Source organism: Mixophyes fleayi, chromosome 3, assembly GCF_038048845.1.
Source record: "Mixophyes fleayi isolate aMixFle1 chromosome 3, aMixFle1.hap1, whole genome shotgun sequence".
In the NCBI taxonomy this organism is placed as follows: Eukaryota; Metazoa; Chordata; class Amphibia; order Anura; family Limnodynastidae; genus Mixophyes; species Mixophyes fleayi.
This window is the reverse complement of record NC_134404.1, coordinates 28,348,659-28,369,988: the sequence shown is the minus strand read 5'-3', so window position 1 is coordinate 28,369,988 and position 21,330 is coordinate 28,348,659. Positions and strand designations below refer to the sequence as shown.

At 38.2% G+C, this 21,330-nt stretch overlaps 2 protein-coding genes across 2 annotated transcripts in view; both read right to left on the bottom strand.

Annotated features, from left to right (window-relative positions):
* Positions 1–21,330, bottom strand: part of LOC142143093 (uncharacterized) — a 189,355-nt gene that overhangs the window by 23,480 nt on the left and 144,545 nt on the right. The gene's annotated exons all lie outside the window — the stretch shown is intronic.
* LOC142143436 (cytochrome P450 2K4-like) overlaps positions 1–21,330 on the bottom strand; it is a 64,841-nt gene that overhangs the window by 23,117 nt on the left and 20,394 nt on the right. Inside the window, exons 5-6 of the mRNA XM_075201277.1 lie at positions 17,518–17,678; positions 10,400–10,576 (exon numbers count right to left, since the gene is read on the bottom strand). Coding sequence (XP_075057378.1) covers positions 10,400–10,576; positions 17,518–17,678 — 338 coding nt within the window. The remainder of the gene's footprint in view (positions 1–10,399; positions 10,577–17,517; positions 17,679–21,330) is intronic.

The following is a 21,330-nucleotide window of genomic DNA, read 5'->3' as shown; positions in this document are numbered from 1 at the left end:
GCAATATTAGATAGATAAATATATATTTATCTCCCAAGTGCGAGAGAACCTGTTGTATGTAAACATGTGTTATTTATTTCTGTTTAACCTCTCGAAATTCTGTAATGCATTTTCTATGGGAAAAGATGTTTCTAATAAAAAGTTAAAAAAAAAAAAATAAAAAATATAAATATAAAACAACACTACATAAGATTGCTTGTGGCTAGTATCTGGTTTCACCCTGTAGCCCAATGACAAATTATATATATATATACTTTTTTAATCCTATAATACAATATTTATATATAATCAGACAGCTCTGCATACCCTGCAGGCTCACCAGAAATGGAGTATTTTGTCTACAAATAAAAACACTACATAACATTGCTGTTGGCCAGTATCTGAGGCTATTTTACTATTAAATATTATAAATAGCCTTTACAAGCCCTACCGTGCTCCAGGGAAGAGCGCCATTGAAGTAATGCCAGGAGATATACACAAGGGAGGAGCTGCTGCGACCGCGCGTGCGCAGCAGCTCCATGTCGCCGACGGGGAGATGTACAGCAGCCGCGGCGCTGTCAAAGAAGCGTCCGCGGCTGCTGTACAGAAAAAATATTTGGTATGTTTAAAACAGGCAGTTTGACTGAATCGCCTGGCGTGTCAGTCAAACTGCCTCCGCGTGTCACGAGTGACACGCGTGTCATAGGTTAGCCATCACGGATCTAGGACATGCCCTATCCCCATTATAAACCTGCCATCACATTTTAAATGTAACTCCCCTCTAATGCAACATGGTTTTGCCTTACTTACTTTTGCTTAACTTTCCTTAATGAATCAGGCCCATTATCTCTATGTATCTATTAGCTATCCCCTAATGTGATAATCGTTGTATGCTGCTGGTTTATGCAAAGAAGAACACTATCTGCTAGACTCCTATTGGTAATGGTAAACTAATAGTGTAGATCGATGCTAGATTCCTGACACTGCATAAATGGTATTATATTCTATCTAGAAGAACCCTACAATAATAATTAGTAGCATTGCGGGTAACAGGGTGAACGCCGGCACACGTATCGCTTATAGAATTTCACTAGCTTGTTTTTGATTAGGATGAATCCGTTTTTTTTTACATATTTCAATTGTTCACTTATGTCTGAACCGATGCAATGTGATACTGCTTATGTACAGTGCAGAGTATCTTTCTTTGCCCACCTGACCTGCAATGCAGGCTGCCAGACTGAGCCAGACAGACAAATGTGTGTAATTACCGTATAAGGCAAATGGGTAAAGGCTCAACTAAATTCTGGTAGTATGGTGACACTTGTAAAAGCCGAGTTGGTGAGCCCATTAAAACGTCAAGGGAAAACAATTGGGATAATTTGTATACATGGGGATACTCAGTATTATGTTACCGCTGAAGTGAGCATAGAAACACAGTGTGGTTCCATGGCATTCACTAGTTACTTGTTTGGGGTATGATGCAATATTGGGGAGAGATTTTTTCCCATTTCTGCAAGCTGTGAGAAACCCAGATGGTTACACAAGTAAATAGCCCAGAACCGGTTGATAATGTTACGGATGAAGTAGCAGTGGGAGAGTTTCCAAGTCCAAAATGTTCCTTTTCTCAAATAGGATTGTGGAGTCAGAAAAGGACGGTGACAGCAGTGGAGTGCAGAATGATGTACATCCTACTGAAGTACAAAATGTTGTTGAAAATAGTTGCTTGTATGCCTGATCTTGAAGTGGAAAAAATATTTTTGCCTCAGAACAGTTAAAAGATCCTACTCTGGTAAAGGTTAAAAAAATGTAAAAGTGGTTGATAGATACCCCGTAGAGCCAAATAGTAGGATGTTCCATTACCCATTATTGAGGTACCTTTCGAAAAAATAGCAATGGATTTGGATGGACCGCTAATAAATCTGTCCAGGGTCATCAGTATATTCAGGTGATACTGGATTACACTACCAGATACCTGAAAGCGATACTGTTACGCAATAAGTTCACACAGACAATTGCAAGGGAACTTGTAAGGTATTTAGCAGAGTAGGGATATCTAAGGAAATGGTCAATGACTAGGGCACTCCATTTATGTCCAGAAATATGAAAGAGCTGTGCCACCTGTTTAAGATTACTGAGTTGAGGACCTCTGTGTATCACCCTTGGACTGATGGTTTAGTGGAAAGGTTTAACAAAACTTTAAAGCATAGGCTAAGGAAGGTATTGGAAAAAGAAGGAAAAATTGGAATATTTGTCACCCTATTTGCTACTGGCCAATAGAGAGGTTCCATAGTGGTCCAAAGGATTCTCACCTGTTGATTTGCTGCATGGGAGCTATCCTACGGGATTACTGGATTTTTCAAAGGATACATGGTAGGGACAACCCAGTCCCTATAAAACTGTGAGTGAACATATTTCCCAGATGCAAGAAATAATAGCTGCAGTGGTGCAGATGTGAGAGAGCACATGGAACAGGCCCAACAGGCACAACAAAGGGTGTATAACCATAATGCCTATGTCAGGTTTCTATGCCGATAGCTGGAATAGCAATGGCAGCTATGGAGACAGAGTGTGATGAAAAACATAACAATTTTATTGAACAAATGTAATCCAGAAAATGGCAGGAAAGGTACAGACTAGGTAGAGCTGAGAACAATGGATATCTGGGTGTGGATGGAAAAAGGTAAGTAACAGGAAATACAGTAGGTGCAGGTTAACTAGTTAAGTGATGAAATATCAGGAACAGAGATGACAGCTAGCAGCTTGAGGTAAGTTAAAGGGAACAAGAACAGAACAACAGCAACAGCAATGGCCAGCAAGAGGAACTGTGGAAAGCAGGTATAAATAAACATAGACTGTTATGGTCTGATGCTTTTGCTGGTGCAGTTCTGCATTTTCCCCAGCAGTGGCCGCTATGGGGATTATGTGTCCTGGAAGCAGCTGATCTGCCTCACTCAGCTGTAAGTTGGTATGCTGATGACTAGACTATAAATACTCACCCTTGGCAATCAGACCTGGCAGGATCATTTGCAGCTCTGGATCATTGTGTTTGCAGTTCATGTTGTGCAGCTCTGGATTTTTGCTATTCCTGGTTCCTGCTTTACCTGGCTTTTTGACTTTGGCTATTCCTGACCTCACTGCTGATTTTCTAGTACCCTGACCCAACAGCTAGTCTGACTTCGCTGCATTTCTGGAACCCTGATTCTGGCAAGTTTAAAGGACTTTGTTTATGAATATTATTTCTGGACTTTTGTTGCATGCCTTGCCTGGCCCTCCAGCCGATGAGATCCTAACCTGCTTGTAGTAACAATAAACATTTTTTAAGTTCAGCACCATTGTAATTGTGTGATATACAAGAGAGCCGTGACATAGATACAGGTGCAGCAATTAACAGAGGCAGAAGGTTAACTCCTGCTAGTGAGGGAAAAAGGTAATAGACAATAGCAGCACCTCTGGTGAACCAGAGGTACTGCAAGGCTGATACAATAATACAGAGTCTAATATAGTGCAGCAGGTAGAAGCTGTCGAGACAAAGCAGCATCATAGGGCGATTCTGCAGTGCAGACGGAGGCAGATCCTGATTGCCAAATTACGCACCTTTGCTCCTGGGGACAGAGTGCTTATTTTAGTACCCTCGGTAGAAAATAAATATATAGCTAAATGGCAAGGATCATTCAAATAATGGAAAAAGTGGGGGAAGTTAATTAAAAGGTATGCCAGCCAGGGAAAAGAAATCTGGATCAGATGTAATGTAAATGCTATAAAACCAGGGAAAGACAGATTAGCTTTGTCAGCTACCCCAGTTTCCCCGGTAACCGCTATACCATACTAGTTCTGGAAGTAACAGTAGCTAAAAAAACCTCTCACCCACGCAATAGCAGGAGGCTAAATAGTTTCTCATAAAAAACAGAGACTTGTATTTGGATGTACCTGGTAAAACAACAGCCATTAAAAAAGACATAGTCACTGAACCAGTGGTTAAAGTCAATCTAAAACCCTATAGAATATCAAAGGCCCAACAGGAATTAGTGTCAAAGGAAATTTAAAAATGTTGGAATTGAGTGCATAAGAGTGACATAGTAAATTGGCAAATCCCATTGTGGTCATTTCAAAACCAGATGGGAGATTGTGCTTCTGCAATGACTTCCCTGAACTAAATTTAGGTGTCCAAGTTTGATGCATACCCAATGCCTTGTGTGAGCTTATTGAAAAGCTGGCTTTTTCAGCTCAGGTGGGCATGTTCCAGTATAGGAGGTTACCATTTGGGTTACATGGGGCACCCATCACATTTCAGAGAATGATGGGTACAATTGTAAGGTCCCATAGACAATAAGCTGTGACTAACCTTGATATAGTCATTCATAGTCCTGATTGGCAGCCTCACTTACCAGGGTACAAGCAATGGTGGTGTCAGACACCATCCCCACACTTCTGGTGCCAGAGATGGCTGCCTTCTCTTTCTCCACAGGTGTGTCTAGTTGCCTAGCGATGAGACACTTCTTACTCTTCTGGCCCATCAGGCGCATGTGCAATACACCCGAGTCTCCACTGCTAGGCAATGGGACACTATTTGACTCTCCTGTCGGCGGTCAGCTGTTTCCTGACCGCAGATTCCACTGCCCACCACTCAGGAGCCTTCTTAATATATATAAGGGAGGCTCTGGCAGCATTAGGGTGCCAGAGTATCAAGGTCCTCTTATGCTCCATTACTCCGGTTTGTGTACCTGCCTTCTGACTGACCTGCTGGCTTTTGACTCTGCTTTAGCTTACCTTGCACCTGGATTCTCCTTTGGGCTGTTTTGGATCTCTTGGTTTGACCTCTGACTCCTTGACTACGCTTCTGCTTCATCCCGTGGTACCACACATCCTGCTCAACCTAACTTCGAATTGCACGACTACGTCTCCTCACCCACTACTATGCTGGTGGATAACTTGGAGACCTGCACGTCTCCTGCTGCAAATTCCAAGCCCCCCTATCAAACACCAGAGGCGTGCTAGAGTCCACGCCTCCTAGCTTAACTGCATCAGTACCAGCAAGTAGATTTCAGTCCAGGCAAACTCGTGACAATTGGACTCCATCCATAGGCGACAGTTAACAGCCTTCTCAAAAAAGTGTGACTTGGGAATGGAGTAGGTGAAGTATCTGATGTACACGACAGACAGAGGGTTGCTATAGCCCCAACTTAATAAAATGGAGGTAATACAAAAATATGGGCAAGACCTTTAAACAAGAAGCAGGTTAGAACTTTCCCGGGAATCACTGGGTATTATAGAAGCTTTATTCCCAATTTTGCCCCCATTGCCCCCCCCTTGACTAAACTTACCAGTCAGATATGATTAAGTGGAGTCCTGAAGCAGAAAACGCTTTTCAGGCACTAACGGTATTGCTATGCACCCAACCCATTTTGGTGACGCTTGATTTTAAGAATGAGTATGTCATGCATACATATGTGTCAATTGTAGGGATTGGTGCAATGTTATCCCAAAATAAATGGTAAGGATCTACCTCTTATTTATTTAAGCAGAAAATTAAATGTACATGAGAAAAATTATGCCATTATTGAAAAAGAGACCCTTACAATTAAATGGGCATTGGAAACGAGGGTATTACCTGTTGGGCTGGAAAATTAGGTTGATTACAGATCATGCTCCGTTAAAATGGATGGAAAAAAATAAAGAAACCAATGGTAGAATAGCCAGGTGGTTTTTGGCTCTGCAAAATTTTAATTTCTCCCTAGCGCAAAGGCCAGGAAGCTAACTTGCCAATGCAGATGCATTGTCCCGAGTTTATTGTTTGGTGATTACAAGTGTTTCGCCCCATAGGTTGAAACAAGAGGAGGGGGATATGCAACATTAGCGCAGGGAAAGTGATTAAAGGCAGATATATTTCTCACAGACTACTGTCTTGTACATTTTAAAACCCCAGGAATATTGTTGTGTTTGGGAAACTTTCTCAAAGTTTGTTTTCAGCATTAGAAAAAGCTAGTAAGGGACTCTCTAGTATAAATGGAGGGAGAAGGGTTGGCTCTATTTATAAGGTCCATTTTGGGTTTTCCAACCAGCTAGCAAGTTGCTGGTAATCAAGAGCTGCTCCTATAAGGTGCTGATAAAAATTTGCAAGAGAGCTCAATCACTCTCTCACAATCTGGGGAGTAGTTGGATGCTACTGAGAGACTTCGCAATTTATGACTAGCAAGTGGCGTTGTTTTGTATGGGTGTGTGGGATACTAGGTCTTTCACTTCAGAGAGGATGATCCAGTGTATTAGTTACAAGCCTGACAGGCTAGTCTTTTTGGTTATGTTTTATTTGTTTTGAACATGGTGAAAAAAAACTGTCTGTGGCTAGTTGAACCAAAAATTATTGACTAGTGTAATATCTGTGGCTGATATGCCTGAAGGTGAAGCTGTCAACCCCAGAAGATGGTAATTCCAATACGATCTTATGACATTACTTAAAGACAGACTATGGGCAAGACACCACTGCTCTTGATAAAGTGGGGTATAAATGCGCTGAGCTAAGGAGAGGATTATTGTACATACTATTTTTGTCATCGTTTTATAGTCTCTTTTAGACTTCTATTATTTGAAATTTTAAATGTTTTAAACTTCAAGCTGTCATTCAACATAACAGTGAACGAGATTCATTGCAGCTGTCCGCAGACACACTGAAACCATCAAACTGATATGTGTCAGTATTATTTTTATGTAATAAAAATATCCTTTGAATATAACACCAAGGGGTGGACATCTTCACACTAACAAGGAGGACACACAGCAAAACAACTATAAGCTAAAAGGCTGGAGATTAGCAAGACAAAGGAATCTCCAAGCTTCGAGTCATCGACCTAATTGTAAGTGGATATTGTGCTTTTTTGTTATCAATACAGAACATACACTAATATTGGATTCATACAATTTTTCTGCATGCAAATCCCCTGAAATTACATTGTAATTTAGCTACTCTCTAATTGCATAGTAAGTTGGTCTTCTATCCATTAACAGTTCTCTACAGTGTACACAAATTTTACTTCTTTTATGTACCAGCCTGTCATTTAGAACAATTTTGAACACTTTTGCAAAATCCAAAATATTTTCACATCAGTTGCACTACCAAAATTTAGTTTGATGCTTACCTCATTATAAAAACTAAGCATATCTATTTGGAATGACGAAGTTTACCCTATGAAACCAAGCTGACACAGTGTAATCAAATTATTTATTTAATATATTTCAGGAGTCCTGTAGTGTCTATTCAAATAGTTTATTCACAACAGATGCAAGGCTAACTAATTTTTATTTTCCTGGTCCTGATTTTGTTCCCATTCTAAATTATGGTACCACATCTACTTTCCTCAAATAATGTGGCCTGACCAGATTATGGAGTGTTTAAATAAATAGTGATCTATTAATTACAAACTTTATTTCTTTCGTACACATGTATGGATTTCATTTGGACCAGATATTTTATATGTCTTCATCTTGCTTAGGTGTAACTACACCTTCAACTGGGTTAAACAAGTAGCGTACATATGCAGGTGTGAAAGACGCATTTCTGCATACTTCTGCAAGTATTTTCATTCACTATCGAATAGTGGACAAATATTATAAGTTTATTTTTTGCATATATTTTATGTACTTGATAACATTCAATTTTTTTTATTTTTCAGCTTCAGTCTTTGCTAACCTGATTTCATTTTTATATATTTTGTTACATTCATTGCATTTCTGTAAATAATTCAGTCCTTTCTAGATTAAGATTAAGTTCATAGAAATATTGTTGCCATATGATACTGCATAAACATACAACAATATTTATTTAAAATCATTTTTTTTTTTAATGTCCTGTTTGTAGACTGGGAAATATACTCTTAAATAAAGCACATGATTCATGCAGCTCCTTTACAAAACCTATTTTGAAACTCTAGTCAAATGTCACAATATTGTTATCGTTACCTCCAGGTCTGTATATTAAGTATTATTATTATTATTATTAATTTTTATTTATAGGGCGCCACAAGGTGTCCGTAGCGCCGTACAGGGACAAACGAGTTACAATACAAGGTGAGACAGCACAGTACAGTAAACAGTAAGCACAGTAACTCAGTAAGCTCAATGCACAGTTAGAGAGGGCGGGTGAAGGGGGAGGGAGGATCCACAAACAAAGGAGCCCAAGAAGGAGGGCGTGGAAGACAGGGAGACCCCCAGAGGGGACGGGGGGTGGAAGGTCCTTGAGGAGGAGGGCTAAGTAGCTGGAGAGCAGAATTAGGAGTGGGGGAAACAGGAGGAGAGATGGCCGTGCTCAGAGGAGCGTACAATCTAAGGGGAGGGGTGGACAGACAGAGATACAGAGGGGAGAGAGGGAGAGAAGGGGGACGGAGGCAGAAGATAAGGTAGGAAGTTAAGTGAGAGACTGAAAGGCTTTAAGAAAAAGGTGAGTTTTTATAGCCCGTTTGAAACTGGACAGATTGGGGGAAGTTCTGATGGAGGGAGGGAGCTTGTTCCAGTGGAGGGGGGCAGCGCGGGCGAAGTCTTGGATACGCGCGTGGGAGGAGGTAATAAGGGGGGAAGAGAGGCGACGGTCAGAGGCAGAACGGAGAGGGCGGGATGGAGTGTGAATAGAGAGGAGGGTAGAGATGTAGGGCGCAGTGGAGTTGGCGAGGGCCTTGTATGTGAGTGTGAGGAGTTTAAAGAGGATTCTGAAGTATAATATATTTTCTTTTAGATAGTAACAAGTCTAGCAGAGATTCCTCTCTAGTCGGTATTCCTAACACTTGCAAAAATATAGCTATAACACGGCTATCAGAAGCCCAGTAATCCCCTGATATACACATTTGTTTATTTCACATTAAATGTTTTATTTATATATATATATATATATATATATATATATATATATATATATATATATATATATATACATACACACTGTACATATACACACACACACACACACACACACACACACACACACACACTGATTTTCTTGGTCTATATTTACATTTGTATAATATACAATGCTATGCAGTGAAACCTGTGTGCTGCCCTCCTCAGCTACGTCACTGAGCAATGTAAATTATGTGTCCTATTAAGAAACATTAAATTGATAGTTTTCTCCTTCATTTGAATTCACATTTACCATACTTAAAACTACATATCTTATTCATTTCTTCTTATGAAGATTTTTAAGTATAAATAGGTGGAGACCATGGAGTTCAAGATTTCAAGAGCAAAGAAAGTCCAGTAATGTCTGCTGACCACACACTGAAATGATGCATTAAAGGGAGTCAGCAGCGAAGCAGGGGGTAGAGTGGATATTGGGTGACCCACTAGAGAGTCTCAATGCTAGACACCAGGGGCCTGATTCATTAAGGATCTTAACTTAAGAAACTTCTTATTTAAGTCTCCTGGACAAAACCATGGTACAATGCAAGGGGTGCAAATTAGTATTCTGTTTTGCACATAAGTTAAATACTGTCTGTTTTTTCATGTAGCACAAATATGTTAAGATCCTTAATGAATCAGGCCCCAGGTGAGTAAACAGTGGGGACAGAGTTTAATTTCCTTTTTTCACCTAGGTATTTTGGGAGAATAAACTTGCATTTTAATGATTAATGTTTAACACCCCCCCCACCCCAATTATTATAAATAGGTTGCTGCTACGTTATTCAGGGGTTAAAAGACTCACAAGTGAACTAAAAAAAAAAAGTTTGCATGAGCTCGAAATTGAGCACCCATTTCTGCAGGTGTAATATGTGTTGGGGAATTGCTGGTATGTACATGGTCATTTTTGGATTACTTTGTAGTGAACTTAAAAGATGTGAAAAACTTAATAACATTAAAATTTTAAAGGAAATAAATAAACTTGAAGAAAAATATTGTAAGGTTCTTTTTAAGTGTTAAACATATTCTATTACCATTCATTTAAGTATCTAATAGAAACAAAAAATTGGATAGATTAAAAATTTAAATGATGTCTTAATCACTACCAGTAAGTAGCATCCAGAGATTAGAAATTCCCATGTGTCAGATGTTTATACCCCATAGCCATTCCCCATATTTACCTTCTACATAAAAATGAGCACTTACCTCACTGCTCCCAAACACAGGACCTCTAGCACTCATGTGCCAGAGAGACAGGGCGGTTGAGCATGCAGTTACAAGACTATATGTAATCTCAAGAGCATTTGTAAACAGTGTATGAAGTTACAGTTATATATGTGCTTGAATTTTGAGTTGTACTACATTTTTGTGAAATAGACAATATTTACACACCAAAGAGTTTGGCACTATTATTTTAGGAATACTTCTTCTATAGTAACATTTAGTAAACACACATTCATGGACTGAAATGGAGGCACTAATGCTTTTACATACATTTATTATTTTGGGTAATTCATCCTAAATGATCAGATGTAATTTATACCTCTCGTTGCTTAGCCAGGAATACATCAATCAGATTCCTCTGGTCATTTACATCCAGGTCTTTCTTCTGTTTTATAAATGTTGCCCTTAGAAAGCTTTGAAACTTCTCAGCGTTTTCAAAGATTTTTCTGTGAGCCCCTGGCAGCCAGTCCATCACAGATGGAAAACTGTTGTACAGCTACAAAAGAAAATATTGAAGATTTAATTTATTTTTATGTCATATATAGGCTAACATTGTGATATATATATATATATATATATATATATATATATATATATATATATATATACATACACGATAAAACAAGAGATAATTGGTGCTGAAATGAAAAATAGAGAATTTTGCCATTATTCTAGTGATGAAACAAGTGCTTCATTTTAAATAAATATGGATTATAAAAACAAAAAAATATTAATGAAGGGGGGGCAACAGTAAAGGAAGGGGTGTTGTGGTTTTTGGTAGCCCACTAGAGAGGCTTAATGCTAGACACCAGGTAAGTAACCATTGGGGACAGAGTTTCACTATGGACAATAATAATCAATGCTAATAATGAATAATGCCACCACTAGTTATTGGCTTTGAGGTCCTGGGATAATGCTTTTGGCTAATTTTATTTACAGTGAGTGAATGGACATTAACCTGGAGGAGGGGTACCAAAATAGTATATAAGACAGATTCCAGAGCAGTTATAGGTGAGTTGTCAGTAGTGGTAAGGAGTTTCGACTGGTACTTTGGATTTAACCCTACTCCAGGAAAGAACTTGACTAGCTAAAACCTATCGGATTGTTGCTGTGAACACTGCTACTTTCCTGGAACTGTCATGCTTCTTAGCCAGAGGGAAAGTCACCAGGCACTTGGTGTACCTGCCTAAGAAGCAGGAAGGCCTATAACATTGTCCCTGCCAAGATGTTAGACGCCCAAACATAGTGCAGATGATTGGTACCAGGGAGTATGTATGTATGTATGTATGTATGTATAATTCTGAGTGTTGTCGATCCATAACACAGGAAGGGAGTATTGATTGAGGGTAAGGAGTTTAAATTTAATTCTGTAGGACACAGTGAGCCAGTGCAGCATCTGGCCGAAAGGGACAGCAGAGATAGAGGGCCAGGGAAAAAAAATAACCTGGGCAAACTCATATGGGTTAGCCTGAAGATGGGGAAAGGTGGGAGTTGGCTAAACAAGGAGGATAAAGTTAGAGGTATCAAGGCGAGAGATTTTAAGGGAGTGAATAAAAGTTTTAGTAGCTTCAATGGTGAGAAAGGGCCAGATCTTGGATATATTCAAGGTGGTTGTGGCAGGATTTGGAGAGGGACTCAATGTGAGGAGTGAAGGAGAGGGAGGAGTAGACTTGAGAGGTGAAGGAGATGGTAATGTTATCAGCAGAAAAAGAAAGGGGGTGCAGGAGCCTGGAGCAGAGGAAAATAATGTTTTCAATCTTAGGAATAATGAGTTTGAAGAGTGAGTTGAAGGTGAAAAATATGCAACAGGGACTTGTGGATTGTGAGGTATTGAGAGCCTTGAAGTAGGACTGTTTAGAGAGTGACAGGGCCCAACTGTCATAGGAGAGAATGAACTTGAATAAAAGAAGTCAGAGTGAGAGTATTACTTCCTCCTTTTTTGAAGAGAACTGAGGAAGGTCAATATTGACAGCTGGGATGACAGAGTCAAGGACAGTGGTAAGGGTGTGATTGTAGAATGAGATGGCCTGATCAAGACAAGAAATGGTGGTGATGGGGTAAGAAGTGAAATTAGTGAGGAGCAGAAAGTAGTAGAAACAATGGCATCCTGAGCCTGGTAACTTTGGGTTGGGGATGAAGAGATGCTAAAATAGAAGAGATGGTGGACAGAAAGAGGCAACATTGAATTGTTAAAGTTGGAGAAAATACATAGGTGGGAAAAGACCAGATCAAGGGAGTGTTCCATGTGAAAAAGTGTGAGCTAATATCACTAAACCCAGTCTGCACCTCATTTTTCTCAATGTGTGGCTTATAAAAACATGTACTTTTCAGCTCTGTGGTTCCCCTTATTTCTCAATATTTTTTTATTTTAAATTATGCATTTGTTATGGTGATTTTTAACTGGTATCATATCTGAAAGAGCATGACTTTGTAAGCTCATGTGCACATGCAGATTATTCCACTACCTCAGCTTACACAGAAAGATAATATTACATTGTCCATCAAATTTCTGCATAAATATATATTACACCAGTTTGGGGGGAGGTGGGGTTCATAGTCTGTGTGTCCATTTGTGTTAATATAATCAAAAAGATCACAGATAAACAAGACTTTGTTTAATTATTATTTATTTATTTATTTAATTATAAGGCGCCACAGATTCCATAGTGGTGAATTGAGGTGGAGGTCAGAGTGGCCGGGTAGGTATATACTTCAAGGCAAGGTCAGAGATATAAGGGAGAGAAATGTTGACAAGGGCTTTTTAAGTGAGGGTAAGGAGCTTGAAACAGATAGGAAGCCAATGAAGGGATTTACACAGAAGAGAAGAGGAAGAGGTGAGATGGGAGAGGAAGATGAGCCTAGCCGCAACATTCTGTATGGTTTGAAGATCAGAAATGTGAGAGTCAGGAAGGCCAGTGAGAAGGAGGTTGCAATAGTCAAGACGAGAAATATTAAGTGAATGGACCAGGATTTTGGTTGTTTCCTGAGAAAGGAAGGGATGGATCTTTGTGATGTTGCAGAGGAGGAAGTGGCAGGATTTGGTGATGGACTGCATATGAGGGGTAAACCTAAGGGCTGAGTCAAGGGTGACTCCAAGGCACCTTGAGTGACAGCAGAAAAAGTGATGTTGTCAACTAAAAGGGAGATATTGAGAGGGATAGCAACACTGTCAAGAGGAAAGATGATCTTGGATTAAAATTTTGACTTCTTTAGGTAATCAAATGTAATTTTTCTCTGCTATGACCTCTCCTGTTTAAAAAAAACTCTGTAGACTCTATCAAACAATTCCTAATTGCATCATCTGCAATCCCTTTGTCTGCATGTTTATTTGTAACAAGGAAACACACAAAAGGACAGGTTCTGGAGCTCCACAGGGGGCATTTCTGCCTTTAACAGAGAGTTCCCAAAACACCAGAGGTGAATTATCTACCCGGGGGTAGCTGAAGTTAAGCTTGTGTTGAGATTACAGGTCTCTGCCAGTTGACAGTAATGGACAGTCGGTCCCTGGAGTGCTGCCATTTGTCCTGATCACTCTCCAGATCTTGGCAAGCTGTGTCTGCCAAAAGCACAGTGACAGTGTCCTGGGACCACTACCTTACGGTAGCCTGACCGGAGAGAGTGACAGAATTCCTGGAGAAGCATTTGTAGACAGCGGTCCCTGAGAGGGGCACAGATACTAGTGAAGTGTTTTTATTGCATCCTGTATGTTGCCTGTGCAAGACAATAGTGTGATTTGCTGTCGTTCATTATTTAAATGTTATTATTACGGTTTGGTGCTACCATTGTGTTAAATAACCTAAATTGTGTTTTTAGGTAATTGTCTTGACGATTTTAAACCTCAGATAGGTACCGGTTAGACTAGCTGTGTGGCACAGAGAGATACATTAAGCATGTTAATATCAAAGCCCTGTAAACTATGCTATCAGCAACTACACTATATGCTACTGCAAATCATATCTCCTTATCCTTATAACACACATTTTATTATTTATAACATGCATGATACCATTTTAAATGTGAAATTCAGCATGTTGTCACATATCCTGCTAACCATTAGGGTATAATTTAATGTTGCATTTACTGTATGTAAGCAAATAATGAGTTAAATGAGAAATCAAATATATAACAATGTATCACGATATGGTAATATATCTTAAGAACACTGTTCTATTCAGATCTTGATAATTGATTTATAAGGCTGATTTAAAGTAGAGATGTGAGCTGACCCGTGTTTTGGTTTTGGATGTGGTTTTGGTTCTAATACTCCTTTGTATTTTGGTTTTGTCACATGTTTTGTGCAAAAATCATGAAAAGTTTTGGTTTTGGATCTGGATTTCATTAAATATTGTGAAAAATAGTTAAAATTGTCACTTACAGTCTATTTTCTAATGATCTTTTCACAACTGTCCAAATTTTCACCAATGTATTGCTATTGACCCTTTCGAAAGTATCACACATGCTGTCTAACAATTACCTATTTGGTGTATCTTCTTTATTTTTTAAATGAAAATTAAATTGATGTAGATGTAGACACTTTGACAAGGGTGATGATAAAATTGTCATTTGTCACAACTGAGGAAGATGACCAGTGACCACTGTTATCCAAATTGCTTTAATTCATTTATTAACATCCCTATCTATTCTCCAGTTCAACAATCAAAATGTTGGCTTTTGTGTGGGCCCAAACAAATCAAACTTCAGCCACAAATGTGGCAGTCCCTGCCGCTGTAGTGCTTGATTTGTTAAACTATGTGCATGTCCTTTTCAACATATGGGTTTGTGGGTGATTGGGCTATCTTGATTCGTACCATTTAACATTTTTCCCTCTCATCATCTTTTAAATGTCTACTTATGCCACAGTCTGTATTTATGCTCTGGTGTCCTCTTGTCTTAATGAAGGATTTTTTAAATCAGCCATTATTGCATTCGCTTTCTCCGATTCAATTAAAAAAAAAAAAATAACCAGACTAATTCCATCAAATAGCGTAAATCATTAGAAATCAAATTTTCATCTATACATGTATTCTTTGCTAGAGCCAAATTCTGTTCTCCTAATTGCCCAGAATGTGGACTTCTATTACATTGTCTTGTGAAGACCATTCCGCATACACTAATCACGTGTATACAAATATATTAAATAGATAAGAATCTCAAAGTGGACATTAGTTTGTAGATACATGGTAATTGGACTTAGATATACATGGTAACTGGCATTTATACAGTCGCCTTGTTTGATTCACAAGGGCAGCATTATGGCCCACATCTACCATAATGATAGTATAAACAATCACTTAAGTAAAACAAGGTATTTGAAAGCTCCACGTTTTGGCTAACAATGAAGGCTCTGCCCTTCGAGAATAGTACTAGTCTTCAAAGTTTTTAGTATGAGTGCAGGCCATCTTTGTCTATCAACATAAACATTTATTTATATAGTGACAGCAAATTACATTGCACTTTACAAATGGGTATCTACTTGTATAAATATCTACTGATGTCTCTGTCCATCTAATGACATCAGGGGGTAAATGTATGAACATGCGGGTTCTTCAACACCTGCGTGTTCAGCCTGTTCGGCGATTAAATTTCACGCGGCGCTGCATTGAAAAGGGAAGTTTCCGCATGTTCATACATTTACCCCCTGATTGTTACTACCTCTTCCCTCTCCATGATGCATGCTGTCTAACGTTTCAAATTTAGTATGTTTCAACATTTTATCTCTTGCACATTACACTAATTGTTTGTTGTTGTTCAACTTATCTAATGGGCTTGCTTCAGCTGGTGGCATGGCAGACAACATTATTTTTGTGGTCGCTGTATGTTGAAAATTCCCAGAAAAAACCTTACAGGCAAACACCCTTTTTTTCCCACTTAATGCAGATGATACGAAATTAAAATCAATTAATTTGCAAACTATTCTAGCTCACTGAACCTTACAGAACAGGTGTACCATAATCTACAACCTATTCTATAGTTTTCAATGTCCCTCATTTACCCTGAGTGCTATTTTCAGAGCAGAGCACTGCAGGCAACATCCTACCTTCACTCTGATCTAAAATGGCACATGAGAAAATGTGGGAGGGATATTATATAAATATATATATATATATATATATATATATATATATATATATATATATATATATATATATATATTTATATATTATATATATATATATATATATATATATATGCATACACATACGTACACACACACACACACATGCAAGTCTTGCATCAATATTTTCCCTAAAATTAAGTTTTGCCTCGTTTTGAGGTCCAAAATTGGCGCCGAAACTGAATCATGGCTCAGTTTCACTCGGAACTCCAAATCTTAGATCTGTTGGATTTCTTATAATCCGAACCGCTCATCTCTAGTTTAAAGTGCCGCTATTGCACACATGGGAGCAAGCATTTAGGTTATGCAGGCAGGCAATTCACTATGAACATACAAAGAACAAGATGCTATTATGTAATATACCAATTAGAATCCAGGTATAAAAAAATATATTTATTCACAGATAATTCTGTAAATTATAAAACCAAATAAAAGACTTAGATAAAATAATCCTGAATGAGCTCTATATAAATTGCAACAATATAATATCAATTGAGTGGAATAAAAGATCTTAACTTGATATTAGAGCTGAACACACTTGTTGAGAGTCTCAAACACTACATTCCGTCTGCATTCAACCCTATATGATAATATTGAAAGGTCATTAATATAACCAGTATCCTAAATGTCCAGTAAAGTTCTATAGACTGAAATATGTAGAAGTATCAATCATGAATAAATCAGGGCATGAGAATCATAAAACTTAATACCTTACTTGCAGATCTGAAGGGGAATAATAGCAGAATTTACCAGAGCTCCATGTGTCATGAAATGTTTACCGCTGAGAGTCTTCTGGAGGGTTTGAAAAACCAATCAGATTCTAGCTGTCATTTATTTAGTACATTCTACAAAATGATAGCTAGAATCTGATTGGTTGCTATAGGCAACATCTCCACTTTTCAAACCGGCCAGAAAACTCTCAGCTTGATACATTTTCCCCTATGTGTTGATGGTCCTGAAAGCATTTCCTGACAATTTGTGGATTTTCAATACTATTTCTCTTTAGATAAAAATAAATAAATTGGACAACTGTTTTAAATAATTAAATCCTATGCCATATTAAGGGTATTCTTTGTACATCACCCTCTGGAATCTCACCCTGTAATTGTGATAAGATGAGGACTGGCTGATTATGGAATTACTTTAATGAATCTTTCAATACATGTGCAGTACTGCAGTTGAGGGGGGGACTTCCCTGTCAAAGCCCCGTGTATATGTTAGTTTGCAGCCCAAAAAGGTCTAGCTATGCCCCAGATTACTTATCACTGCTACTTTTCTGTGATCAGTTAAAGCACAAAAACCCTCAGAAGAGAATAACTTACCCTGACCATAGGTCTTCCCAGGAGTCGTATATTTTCATTAACTGAACCCATCAGCTGCAGAATGGTCGGATCATCATATTCAAATCTACGACTGAGTAGTATGGACACAATTATATTGGCCACAGCAGCATTAATGATGGTCAAATTATTAAAGGATTTTCCTAAAATCGGAAAAAAAGGGTTGAAATTAAATCAAACATCAGCAATATTCATAGAAATCATATATATATATATATATATATATATATATATATATATATATATATTGTAACAAAAGGAGACATTTAGCTGGCAATATGCAGAGAAAGCAGGGGAGTAGAGTAAAACATTGGCACAGTTATGTACCTAGGTGGAGATTAAACCCGGTAAAAACATATCTGTAGTTTAAAATTGGTTTACTTACATGATTTAAAAGCTGCTTCCTCTCAGCAAACAGACAGGGTGGGTCTGATAGTCTAAACAGAGCCAGGGATGGGCGTTTCCTTTTAAAGAGAAGGTGGGTGTGTCACCTGTCCATCAAGCTAGGCCTGTGGGAGGAGTGTCAGGTATAAAACCCTGCTTGTTTCATTGTTCAGGGAGATCAACGCTGGGCTAGCTGGCTGATCTGGAAAGAGAGCTGGACTATGTATAGTAAGCGTTGAGGGTCTCCATAATTGCTGTGCAAGTATAAGGTGTCAAAAAATTATTACCATCCTGACAATAAAGAACCATAAAAAGGAAGAAGTTGTACGCGTGTGCTTCTGCAGTAGCGGGCTCTTGCCACAATATATATATATATTTATCAACATCATCATTTATTTATATAGTGCCACTAATTTCAAAGAATAGAGAACTCACTCACATCAGTCCCTGCCCCATTGGAGCTTACAGTCTAGACAGAAGTGCTAACCACTAAGCCACTGTGCTGATCATGAAAAATAAAGTTTCAGGATTTGGAATAATCATGTCCTGAATTTTTTTTTCTACAAGAATCACGTTGAATGAATGTGCATGAATACATTTTAATATCTTTAACACTTCTATCAATTCAATATTTTTCTCTACACCATTAGCAAATCCATGTGCTGAAAATCCAATTATTGTCGCAATGACTCAAATTGTCCCATGAATAGAACAGTGGGCATTCCACTCATCTCTACATATAAGCTGTCACGTAGCATTACCCTCATATCTACATATAAGCATGTGCCCTCACCTCTATTAATAACCCATCATTGTATCATTATCCAGTCTTCAAGACCCACTTTTGCGTTGCTACTTTGCAGAATGGCTTTCACATTTCTCAGAATGATTAGTCTATCAATTGAACTGAGATGACAAAGGTGTAAATTTATTCTGCTGTGTTTGTGATGTAATAAAAGGGAGAAGTCTGGACAGGAAAAAAATTAAAGGGGAACTCCGCACTGATCACCTAGGGACTCATGTACAGTTGGATGTATTTGCACCCAGACTATACACAGGAAAACATGCACGTATAAAAACACATTTACGTGCATATGTTTAGTCGGACACATCTCAAGAAGTGTCCAGCTTCACTAGCATGAACCACCTGTACATCAGGAGTAACAATTGTGTAAACTTACGCCCCATAATAGCATAGAAATGTGGCTTAACATTATAAGGAATCAAAGTGAAAGTCACATATTCCAATTTGTACATAAAATAATGATGTAATGAAGTGTCATACACAAAATAGAATAGTGGACAGTTATTAATAAATGCAAATGATACATTTACCATATACAATGTAATCAAATATAAAACATAAATATAAGTAAAAATTCAATTAAATACAAACCTATGTTGTTGCATGTTGGTCTATGCTCCAGAATGTATGCCAAGAAAAATAAAATACCAGAGATAGTATATTATCCTTTATAACCATCAATGTAGCACCACTTCCCCTAAATGTGTATATGCGCACCAGATATAAAAGATAACAGGCTTATCTGCAATAATCTTCAATCTCCTCTGAGTTCATAGTATAACTCCACCCCAGTAGGAAGAATAACATCATCATCATCAGCAGCAGCTATTTATATAGCCCAATAGATTGTAAGCTTGCAAACAGGGCCCTCTCACCTCTTTGTCTGATTTACCCAGTTTGTTTATTAGTTTACTATGTTTGTCCCCAATTGTAAAGCGCTACGGAATATGTTGGCGCTATATAAATAAATGATGATGATGATAGTGTCACTAATTCCGCATAGCTGTACACAGAACTCACATCAATCCCTGCCCCCTTGGAGCTTACTCTCTAAATTCCCTAACACACACACAAAGACAGAGACAGACTAGGGTTAATTTGATAGCAGCCAATTAACCTACTAATATGTACACAAATATCTTTAATATAGTACACCTACACTAAATGCACTTACAAAGACAATCAATTAAATACGCTTATCTGTAGTTCTCTGGTCGCCATGATAGCAGAATGGAGTAGGAGTTCCTTATGAACTCCCTTGTGTGGATTTTCCTTTTGCTGCAGACCAAAGCCAATGCGATGATTCCAGGGATAAGCGATAATTATTACGATATATATTAAAATTAACAAAATGTTCTTATATCACCTCAACGCATTTCATTTCTTGTGGAAACTTCTTCAGGAGGAAAATAATTATTCAGTGGATATGTCTGTCTTAAATAATGTGCACCACCATTTTACGCATGTGCAGTAGAAGCGACGTAGACTCGCATATATTATTTATTATCTTATATTTACATAGATTTGATAGGCTGACACATGTGTATTTATTTTTTTACATGATGTTCTGATATTATGTCTTCATAATTGCTGTGAAAGTATACGGTGTCAAAACATTTACCATCCTGACAATAAAACTACATAAAAAGGAAGAAGTTGTTCGCGTGTGCTGCAGCAATAGCGGGCACTTGCCACAAGTGGTGTCAGGAGCCCGCTACTGCTGAAGCAACGCGAACAACTTCTTCCTTTTTATGTAGTCTTATTGTCAGGATGGTAAATGTTTTGACACCGTATACTTTCACAGCAATTATGGAGACCCTAAACGCTAGCTAGACATAGCTCAGCTCTCTCCAGACCAGCCAGCTTCCCCAGCGTTGGTCTCAGTGCACAAATGATACAAACAAGCTTTAATACCTGATACTCCTCCCCCAGCCTTAGCTTGATGGACAGGTGACACACCCACCTTCTCTTTAAAAGGAAGCGCCCCATCACTGGCTCTGTTTGCACTAACAGACACACCCTGTCTGTTTGCTGAGAGGAAGGCTTTCTCTATCATGTAAGTTAACCAAACTTAAACTATTGTTTGTTACACATAAGTCAACAATCTAGGTGCATTACTGCACAAATGTTTTACTCTACTTCCCTGCTTTCTCTGCATATTGCCAGCTAAATGCCTCCCTTTGTTACAATATATATATATATATATATATCTCGTATATATTGTATATATTGTATATTAGTATTCTTTTTTTATGTAGTGCAGATATATTATGCAGTGCTATACATTGCGGGGATCATAATTCAAACAAATAACATACAATGATATAAATTGAAGGTAAATATGACTGTGTCCAGATGAGCCATTGAAGAGGTATGGGGAACAATTGATAAATAAGGTAGTATAATAACAATTTTTAAGACAGTCATCTACTGACAAACTGACTTGACTTTCATCATTTATATTAACCGAACTTCTTTCCTCTTCTGTTTCTGGAACAGGCTTTCACTTGCATGTTGCATAATCATCTATGTGGTTATTATCATACTCACTGCTGGACACAGAGCCAGGAAACTTTTTCTCAAACTTAGCAGAAGTTGTGACAGTG